Genomic DNA, 11526 nt, shown 5'->3' on the forward strand with positions numbered 1-11526 from the left:
CAGTAACCCGGAAATTTAGGCAGTCCCGAGCTTGCAGCGTTCCCTAGTGTAGAAAACACCATCCATAAGTAATAGTAATAAAACTTTACATGGAGTAGTGAATTGTTTTTATACTTTTATATCATAATAGATAATAAAAAGTACAGATAATATAAAATAATATAGTAGTGCATAAAAAAATAGTTAAAACTTTTTTTCTAATAAAATAAAACAAATGTTAACAGAAATCAAAATAAAATATAATAGGAACAAGGAAAGACCTTTAAAAGAAAACTAATGTAGAAGCAATAATTATGAGCTTTGAAATGAAGTGAATGAATTGTTTTCATATTTTAATGGTAATACAGTAGAACAAACAATAACACAATAGTACTTTTTCCCTAATAACATATACGTTAACAGAAGTCGATAAAAAAATTAGGATGACCTACAGAAGAAAACGTTCACATGAGCACAAATAATTATATTTCCTTTTTTTTTTAGACAACTGTTGAAAAAACAACTTGAGGTATGTATAAAATAGCAAAGAGAGTGAAAAACCTCAAAGCTTTTTCACTTAAGACACAATTTTCATAACTTACATTAATAAAATAAAAAATTCCAATACATGGAAATTTTCGTTTTGATAAGCTACTGATTACATTTAAAAGGATAATATTAGGCTTGAAGTCATTAACACCTTGTAGCACTCCAGGTTAATACAGGGCTCAATTTATAAAGCCTGCAGTAAAACATACCATAAAGCATTCACCAGCTCAATGCTCGAATAAGCCATCTGGCTAGAAGACCGGTTTCATGTCTTGACCCTTCCCTCTCCTCAGTTGTATGGGAATGTGCTACCATATTTTCCCTTCAATAATATTTTTCATACTTAATTAATAACCATATTTTCTAAAATTTCGAAGACGGTTTCTTTTAGAACTATGTTTAATTCAATTTTCAGTTCCATATAGTATCCTAACTTACAAGATTTTAATCTATCTGAAAATGAAGAGAGAAATTAATGCACTTCCTTTACCAATGAGTATCCTGCTAATGGTAATGGGGAAAACATACAAAATACTACCATAGGTAGAGAATTCTACTCTGCGCAACCTTTATCGCATTTTGATGCCGATAATGCAGTAGAACTTATCTACTCAGAATACTCTGTTAATAGAAATTAATGGGGGGAAATTTTTTTCTTTTTTCCGTTAGTATTCTTTTTCTACCAATTAAACATTTGTGATTTCTAGTGATACACAATTTTAATTTTTTCAGCAATGGGTTAAAACTTTTAAAATTTAATCAAATAAATAGAAAAACAAAATGGTTACACACAGTTTTCATATGTAATTTATAATCACATATAGAACTATAACAAAATTATGACAAGGCTATTTAATTCTATCAGTACATTTTAAACAAAGAATTTTTTTCCTACAAGTATTTCCCAGTTGCATATTTTAAATATATTGACATGGAAAATGTAAAAAGAGCAGAAAGATTCATACCTGCAGCGATACAAGCTTGTCTTGCAGGTGCTTGTCCGAGATTAGCTTGGAGCACATTTCCCATATATACTTCTTGAATTGCATCACTTTCTATGCCTGCAATCAAAAAGTAAGATAAGAATAATAAACAAATGAAGAGACATTCAAATCTCATATTGAATATATCACATCAATGGTTATGGAAAAAAAATTTAAAAACATAATGATACCATAAGTTTTAAACCAAAATTAATGCTCTTTCTTCTTTTCATTAAAGGGATGAGGACTTTTGCAGACATAATTCAATATATCGCTTTAAAAGTATTTTAACATTGTTAATTTGTAGTGTGGCCGGTGTTTATAGAAAAAAATACAGGAACATGGAGAAATAATATAATTTTATTAAAGTAAGGGCCATAGGCCCAAAAGTGAGAACATTACATGCTGGTGGGTGGATAGAGAAGAGACAATTGACCTTGGAAAGATGGTTTTTATATCCTTCTGGACAGTACATTTAAATATTAATAGGTCTAAGTAATGTGGGATTAATCAATTTCCCAAGCTACTAAAGACACATTATCTTATTTTCTGAGATAATTAGATCAATAATATACTTCCTTTGTGGGATAGGTTTTAAATGATAGCGCATTAGATATAAGCTCTATTTATGGATTATATATAATATATAATTGTTTTAACTAACTCTTTATATAATTTTCTTCTATTTATGGATTATATATACAGTGGAGCATCATTTATACGACGATCACTTATACGACGTTTACATTTATACGACGTTTTAGTGTGGTCCCAAATCATTCCTATTAATTTTAATGTAAAAATATATCGTTTATACGACGCACAGAATCGGTTATACGTCGGTTTTTAGATTTTGTTCACGTTTATTTAATTTTTTATTTTTTCTTGTGTATTTTAAAAAAGGGTGGAATTTGCCAACATGAATGATACAGAAAAGGGTGCCAACAAGAATGCTTGGATGACGACCGTAATTTTTAGTACATGACTGAAAAAACTAGACAATGTTATGAAGAGGCAAAAACGAAACATTTTGCTATTCATCGACAATGTCCAGCGCACCCATCGATACTAATTATTTTGGAAAATGTAAAAGCTCTCTTTTTTTCTGCAAATTGCACAAGTGCGCTTCAGCCATTAGATTTGACCTTGATTAGAAATCTAAAATTGTATTATAGAAAGCAGTAAGTTCAACTCGCTATTCAAAGCATTGTAGAGACTAATAGCAAGAAAATATAATTAAAGGTAACATATATTCAAATTGCTCACAGCAATTTTTCTTCTTTGGTTGTTTGTTTGTTTTGCTTTGTCTAATTTAGAAATTTATGTAAATCAACACGTTAAACATTAAAATGAACTGAAAACAGAGTTAGTTTCAGTTTTAGAAGTAAAAATCAATTACACGACGTTATCGTTTATACGTTTTTCGGTGGTCCCTTCGGCGTCGTATAAACGATGCTTCACTGTAATATATAATTGAAATAAAGATCATGTATGCATCATAAAAATCATGCACCTCACAAGTAGATTTAATGAAATTTTGAACGATTATTGAAGAAAATACATGTCATCCAATTGGGATATTCAATATCCCAATATTTTGATATTATAGAAGTCTTTAGTGTCTCCCATAGTTTGGGATATTGAGGTTTGTTTGCAGTATTAAATATATATATATATATATATATATAACGTTGTTGCCAAGTAGAAGGAGTAAAACAGGTTTTAGGCAGGGAAGGAGGGTACAAAATTTATTTATTAATTATTAGACAGAGAACGTTTATCAAAGAGGTCAAGAAATGTTGTGCAATATAAGTTAGGGCAAATCTTGCAAAGTAAATCAGCAAAATGTTTCATTTTAAGGAAATCTTAGTAATTGTAATTGGTTTATTAAATAGGTTGAGCAATTCCCACAAAATGCCTTACTTTTAACTAATGCATACTTCAGCTCAAAATAGATCAAAGGACAGGATGTGAATTTAAAAGTGTGAGAAAGCGTTTTGTTTTGAATAGTAAATTAAGAAAAGGATTTACAGAAAAGGAATAACATGAAAAGATTAATTGAAGCTTTTATGTTACATATATATATATATTTTAATAATTATTAAGTATTTTTTCAAAAAGATTAATATGTTTCATAAATATGAGAGAGTTTTTCTTATTATGTAAATATATAATTTAATGTGGTAATGCTTCACAACATTAATTTATGAATGATAAGAAATAACTACACTATATATATATATAACATACATTTTTCTTAAATCTTCCTTTATAAAATAATTATATTAAAGAATTACGTATTCAACCATTTTTTTTAGAACTTAAAAACATATACTCTCCACTAAATTTACTACTATAGCTATATTGGCAAATAAATTGGTGTAAATAAGATCTCATATTTTTTATAATTTTGGACGATTATAAATGGGGGAAAATATTGTTTAATTAATTAGTAATTAGTATCGAATTTTTTTATTCTTTACCTGCTCTTGCAACTGCTCCTTGAATTGCAAATTTGCCCAGTTCTACAGCAGAAACAGAAGAAAGGCCACCTCGGAAAGAGCCAACAGGAGTTCTGGCATGAGAAATAATAACAACCTCCTAGTTTGAAGAGACAAATAAAAACCTTACTAAATTGCAATAAAACTTGGTAACATGCTTGAATAATAAATATTTACGAATTGATGACGCTTAGAAGTGTTTTTTCACACTAATAATTAATTTTTATTCGTTCCTCTACACAAACAAAGCATATAACAATAAATCTTTTAAACCAGGCAATATTTCTTTAAGCAAAATTATATGTCAATAAAATTATTAATCATGGGTGATTGCGACCCCAACTCAAAAGTCCTGAAAATGTTTTGAGTAAAATCGTTAATGACGCATTTCAAAAAATTAATGTCTTTATAAATTTAAATCATTGTTATTTTTATAACATGTAATTCTAAAGAAATTATATGCAGCATAATTAAAATGAATAATTATTTATAAGTTTACTTTTATCTCCACACACATTTATTATGCAAATAGAAAAAATATTTACCAATGAAAGAGATGCCAAGTATAAATTTTAGTTATAATATTTTTAAATAAAATATACAAGAATATTTATACATAAATGTGATCGATGATTTCTTGAAATATCTAGTTTGAATTTGCTTTTAAGAAGTGTAATTTGTAAAATTCATTTAAAATGTCAAGAAACAATTAGANAAATTATATGCAGCATAATTAAAATGAATAATTATTTATAAGTTTACTTTTATCTCCACTCACATTTATTATGTGAACAGAAAAATATTTACCAATGAAAGAGTTGCCAAGTATGAATTTTAGTTCTAATATTTTTAAATAAAACATACAAGAATATTTATACATAAATGTGATCGATGATTTCTTGAAATATCTAGTTTAAATTTGCTTTTAAGAAAAGTGTAAATTGTAAAATTCATTTAAAATGTCAAGAAACAATTAGAGCTTTATTTATATAATTGCTATAATAAAACTGAGAACAAATGACCTCACTTCAAAAAATAAATAAATAAACAAAATTAAAAAAATACATAAACTAAAAAAATACATAAACTAAATAAATAAATAAAAATTAAAGATAAGCTTCAATTGGGATAATCACTGAATCAATTAAAAAACAAATTAAGAATGTATAAAATGACAAATAATAGTCTCTTACTTGTTTTGCCATTTCAAATAAGAATCTGAAAAACAAAAATGAGAAACATTTAAATGAAAAAAGATAAATTAATTATAAATTACTCAAAGTATTTATAAATCACTCAATTCGTAGTTGCTAATTAAAATAAAATAGTTTTTGGATAAACCTTTGCAACTGTTTTTGAATGATAATACCATAGTATAACAAAGATACACTTACTAGTAGATTTATTTAGTTTTAATTTGAATAACTTCCTTAATTAATACTGGGTGATTAATTAATGAGAAATGTACAAAGATAATTTTGGATTTTAAACACTAACACAATATCTTTCAGATGATCATAACTAACATTTCTTAGTTTGTGATGTAAATGGTATTAAACATAAAACTCTTCACTGAAAAAGACTATAAATAATAAAATTATAGAAAATATTTCAAAATCGGTGGATGACATTAACATAACACGTTGCACCCTATTGTCATTGCCTACGATTTCAAAACCAAAACTGGATTTAAAAGTAACGTAGTTACGGTTACAGAGAGGATGAAATTAATTTCGCTTATGCTAACCTCATGGAATAAAAATTTCGAAGTAAATTTGCAGTTTACATTCTCACTTTCTGCGAAAAATCAATCAAGTGCAAATTCGAGCTACGTCTAATATTCTTAAGTTTACGTGTTAATTTTGTTTATAGTTATGCTTTTAAAATGTGTGTTTATAAAACTAAATCATTTAAAATCAAATGGCGGATGGGTTAATTTACGTCGCACTAGAGCTGCACAATGGGCTATTGACGACGGTCTGGGAAACATCCCGGAGGATGATCCGAAGACATGCCATCACAATTTTGATCCTCTGCGGAGGGGATGGCACCCCCGCTTTGGTAGCCCGTCGACCTGCGCGCGAAGTCGAGCACTTTACGGTAGCACAGTTTAACGAGGACCAATACCGCACACCCTCGGTCCCTACGCAGTCTGATCCAAGTGGTCACCCACACACTGACCGTAGCCAGTGATGCTTGACTTCGGTGATCTGCTGGGAACTGTGTCTTAACGATCAGTCTACTGTGGGACAAACTATTATTGGCGTCAATGATGCTAAGTTAATTTTGGCAATAAAAAAAAGTAAGTCATGAATTAAAAAACAAAATTAATGGGAAAACGTATTTATTCGTTTTGGGGTACCGTAAAAAGCCGCTACCACGAATGAGGTTTAATGATGACACCAATGATGCTTAACTTTGGAAATGGGCCCTACTGGCATCATGGTAATTAACGCAGTCTTATAGGTATCATATACTCTTATATGGATACAAAGTATTTTTATGGATATATTTGCGCCCATTACAGCTGCACTAATAATATACATTTTTCCGATACATGTTGCTGAAATGGGTTTTTTACTGCCTCTTGAAGATATAAATGCACGAGAAAGTATAGATACAAATAGATTATCTTATTAATTTCACGATGGAAAAATCGCCTTTCACAAAGAGCCAAAAAAAGTCAAAATTCTTAAAAGATTATTTTCACTAGTTAATGGGCAATAATTCTTGGAAACAGTCAGCATAACATCATCACAGTTAAAACGAATAATTAAGTTTACACACATATACATATGAATGTAAGAAATAGGGCAAAGAGAGAGAGGAGAACAAAGTAAAACCTTATGAACGAGACACGTTTTTCAATTTTCAAAGCACTAAAAAAAGAGAAAATTCTATTTTTTGCAGACCTAAGACACAAAGCGACTGAATGCATCACTTTCTGAAAACATTGTAGGAAATGTAGGACTTTTGGAGAAATAGAAGTGAATGAGAAGTTTGTTGCGACAGAGATGCGTCCTTTGCATGACCAGACGACAATCAGATCCTTTTGGTCGGTATCGTCTCATTTAATAAAAACGAGATTTTAGTTATAAAATAAATAATAGAAATTATCTTCTTCAATAGCCGGCTTCATTAAACTTGCAGATTCGTTGGCACCACCATTCCTCCGTAGCACCCTATTCACATAAGGACTGAAAAAAAGTGTCTGAAAGTAATCTTCTGCCGAGTTAACTCTTGTAATGCCGAGTTAACTCGTCGACAGTCAACAACATTTGAGCATGTTATTGATACTTAGAATGTTTTACTTTACTTCCATATTCAATAGTAAAATTGTTGCCGCTGGAGACATGACATGTGTAAAATTGCTGGACAACAAAGGATTTGCAGAAAATAACCACTTAACGCAAAGAGCCAATCATCACTCCCCTGAATTTCGGCTTAACTCGAAAGTGTCTTCACCCGGCTATGCTTGTCTGAAGGCATGCTTGGAGAATCAGAGGTGGAAATCAGAGTATTTTTTCGGTCTTATAACGTAACAAACCTGATGCCAGGACCCATGTAAATGGGGTGTAATGGCCAACTAATCAAATTTTTATTTAGTAACAGAGCTAAGTTAACTGTTAATCGAAATTGTGGCCAAAACTTAAATATTTGCCTCACAAAGGCCTCATCTTTGCTCTGAATATGAACAATAATCGGCTCTGAAGCATGTGGAGAAATTTTCCCCTTTATCAATCACATTAGGCCAACTTTGTTACGCAATAGAACTGGTTTAAATCCTTTCCTGGCTTTACCTCAATAAGAGGCAAAACGATCCATTGAAAACGGAACGGTTAAAAGGTCCGTTCTGGTTGTGTATTAACTTCAAACCACCAATTGGTCCCGCAGTAGACGACTGATCGTTAAGACACGGTTCCCAGCAGATCACCGAAGTCAAGCATCACTGGCTACGGTCAGTGTGCGGGTGTGTGACCACTTGGATCAGTCTGCGTAGGGACCGAGGGTGTGCGGTATTGGTCCTCGTTAAACTGTGCTACCGTAAAGTGCTTGACTTCGCGCGCAGGTCGTCGAGCTACCGAAGCGGGGGTGCCATCCCCTCCGCAGAGGATCAAAATTGTGATGGCATGTCTTCGGATCATCCTCCGGGATGTTTCCCAGACCGTCGCCAATAGCCCATTGTGCAGCTCTAGTGCGACGTAAATTAACAACAACAACAACAACAACAAACAGCCAATTGAAAAAAAGGGAAAAGAAGCTGTCTCGACTTCTTAAGCGTGTAAAATAATTATATTTGTCATAAATAAAAAATGTAAGGAGTTGTGAGAATTGGGGAGCATTTTTTTTGCCAGCGATTTTTTCGCATGCGGACGAGAACCTGACAGACGAGTTTTTTGTTGATAAATATTTTCCTTTAATCCAGTTTTCATTCGCAGGTAATGAAAATGCCCCTTTTGAGTTTTCTGACGATAGTGTAAAAAATGTAAGACAAGGAAATTTAAAAATCAGTACGTATATAGAAGAAAATGTTTATCACAGTACAAACTGTTGAATCATGGAGAAATCGGTAAATCGATATGGTGGGATCTCCGATGCGATAGAAAAATGCTGAAATCCATAGAAAAGTCTTGAAAGGAAATAGATTAACAACTGCAATGATTTAACAAATTCTGACTGTGCTCATAATGACGATTTAGTTAATTAATAAAATTATTATTATTTTTTTTAATTTACATGGCGAACGTCTGAAGGTACGTCGGCTATATTCTGCTTCGTCCAAAAGCAGCAGCGCCATAAGTCTAGTTTATATATTTATTTTTATTTGGGGGTCCTCTTTTGTCGATTCAATATTATAAATTAAAAAAAGAAAAGTACATTTCATTTTAAAAAATTGGGCTCTTATTGATTTCAAGAGTCTCGTTAAATTTCGTATAAGTCAGGGGTTTCCAACTTACATGGGGCCGAGGGCCGCAATTAAAAACACCAGTCAAATAGCGGGCCACAACTTCATCAAAGTTTTATATGGGACTCTTTTATGTTTAAAGGAACATTAAATATTGTTGTACATTAACAATTAACATATTTTTCGACTTATTAGGAATTATGGCAAAAAAACAAATTCTCGAGCATCTGAAATTAATTTTTTTTTCTTTTCTGCTCATGTGATATTCAATTCAAGGAATTTAAATAAAACGTGATATTCATTCCCTCTTTTATGCGTTTTAAAATTTACAAATGTAAGTAATTTCCTCCAAAATGAGTGGTTTCAAAAAGTTAAATGGGAGAATTTCCTCGAGAAAATTTCTGAAACGCGCATACTAAATTATATTTACATAATATTAAAAAAACGAAATAAAAAAGTGCTACATACACGATTATTTTTGCGTTTGAATAAATATTTTCTTGGATGCAAAACCTGAGAAATAAATTTTTTGCACCGTTGGTTGGTATGATAAATTTCACAGAAACCAAGAAATTATGTTTTTTTAAACGAAAGAAAAATATTTTAAGCCTATGTAGATTTTTTACGAAAATTGTCAGCAAAAAAAACGACAACTAATACATTTTAGTTCGAGGGTCACAAAAAAAGCTTCAAGGGCCGGATGCGACCCGCGGGCCACCAGTTGGTAATCACTGGTATAAGTGATGATTTTTAAATCCAGAAATAAAGACAGACACACAGATTCCTTACGCACAGTGAGTATTTGATAACTACGTCTTTTATTAACTCGCTTTCCAGTTTGTGATGGTGGAATCTTGCGATCCGAAATTTGATCAATTTTAAACTAGCATTCAAACCTCTAGCTCGGCTCAATCGTTTCCTGACCTCTTCAAACTAAATTTATCGTAATTTTCATCGTCATCCTCAATTTATCGTCATCGCCAAATAGAATTTATCATCCATCGAAAACTTCGATGTCTTTCCACTAACTCAAGAGATCAAATCTCATCTAGAGCTGATGACAATTCAGGTTCATCCCTGTCTGGTGGCCGCTGTAAATTATCGCCGTAATATCATCGATGGGAATTTGTCGTCATTCAAAATTCCTATCAATTTCTGACTAGCTTAAGTGCTTAAATCTGCACCTGAGCTCTATGTGTGACGACAAAACAAGTTTCATCCGTTTCCTGACAGCTACAAACGGTTTCAGTGTAAATTAATTTTTTTTTATACTTTTCGACTAGCTAGATAGCTTGAATTTCTACAATAGTTGTATAAAGACAATACAAGTTACATTATTTCTTAAGTACTACTAGCAGTCGTCATCGAAATTTCGAATGCTTTCCATGATAAACTTATTAACAGACAACTATAAAAATGTATAAAAAGAAATTTTAAAAACTATCTTTTTTAATAACACTAAAAAGTAGAAAAGAATTTTATTTAAGAATTGTAAGACCAAAAAAGAAAAACGTAGGGCGCATCACTTTTGCTATAGAATTTAATTTCCACCACGACAATCCAACCCTACCTCCCGCGTCTTTTGAAAGTGTTGCGTCCTCTGTTTTTCGTTCTATGTTTGTTAAAAATAAAGCTATCATTGAATAAATAAATATGTAAATACTTTTGTACTGAAGGGGTTAAATATTTAAATGTGCGTCAATATTTCTTTTAAATACTTCGAGATGATTGTAATCACTAAACTAGAAAGAAAAGGGTGATTCTATTCAAAAGATATTAGCAAATCTTTAGTAAACATTAAAAAAAAAAAACAATGTTCATTGGCTTATATTTAAAAGGAAATGATTCACAAGATTTCATGAATAATAATATTGTCTGTGACATTTTCACTCTTATGAATAAGTCATGAATCTGACTTTATGTCATCAGGTGGTTTGACTCAGTTTTGCATTTGTAATATCTTAAACCTTAACACTATAAACTTATCTCGATCTGACAAGCGCAAACTAGTTGTTATTTAATACTTTTAAGTGCCCTATGCGAATTACTCATTACTGACATATATATTTCAAATTTCTGTTAAAGTAGATTATAAATTACGAAAATTTCTCCGTGAAATGCAAATATAGGTTAACAAAAATGAAGGACCCGATTGCACTCCGATTGCATTCCGATAATAGCTATATTATCGAAACCTTGGCCACTTACATAACTTACATAACTTACATTATATCACTTACATAATATTACAATAAATACGAGGGTTGCTATTTATATTTCTGGTCTTGGCAACAGTAAGTGTTGCTAGGCGACCGCAGACGATTTTAATCAAAAGTTTGATACTTTTAAACATAAATTCAGCAGACGATTTACCCATTATAGTTTCATTTGTGCTGTTGACAGTAAATTGAAAAGTTCTTCTCTTTCAAAAAATGGAATTGAATCGTGAACATTTTCGTGCCATTATTTTTCATAACTTTCGACGTGGATTGTCAAGACAAGAGTGCTTCGATGAACTTAATTCTTTATTCAGCCATAAAGCGCCATCCTACAGCACTGTAAAAAATTGGTATAACGAATTTAATCGTGGTCGATGTTCGATCCAGGA

The 11526-nt window shown here is 31.2% G+C and overlaps 1 protein-coding gene across 2 annotated transcripts in view; it reads right to left on the minus strand.

Annotated features, from left to right (window-relative positions):
* Window positions 1–11526, minus strand: part of LOC107456266 (acetyl-CoA acetyltransferase, mitochondrial) — a 61447-nt gene that overhangs the window by 18474 nt on the left and 31447 nt on the right. The window contains exons 1-4 of one of the 2 annotated variants that reach the window (XM_043055574.2): window positions 5407–5703; window positions 5206–5230; window positions 3995–4112; window positions 1494–1589 (exon numbers count right to left, since the gene is read on the minus strand). In XM_043055574.2, the coding sequence (XP_042911508.1) occupies window positions 1494–1589; window positions 3995–4112; window positions 5206–5217 (226 nt within the window). In that variant the 5' untranslated portion in view covers window positions 5218–5230; window positions 5407–5703. Of the gene's footprint in view, window positions 1–1493; window positions 1590–3994; window positions 4113–5205; window positions 5231–5406; window positions 5704–11526 lie in introns of those variants that run through there. The other variant, XM_071184688.1, reaches the window with a different exon arrangement.

This window comes from Parasteatoda tepidariorum, chromosome 8 (genome assembly GCF_043381705.1).
Source record: "Parasteatoda tepidariorum isolate YZ-2023 chromosome 8, CAS_Ptep_4.0, whole genome shotgun sequence".
Taxonomy (NCBI): Eukaryota; Metazoa; Arthropoda; class Arachnida; order Araneae; family Theridiidae; genus Parasteatoda; species Parasteatoda tepidariorum.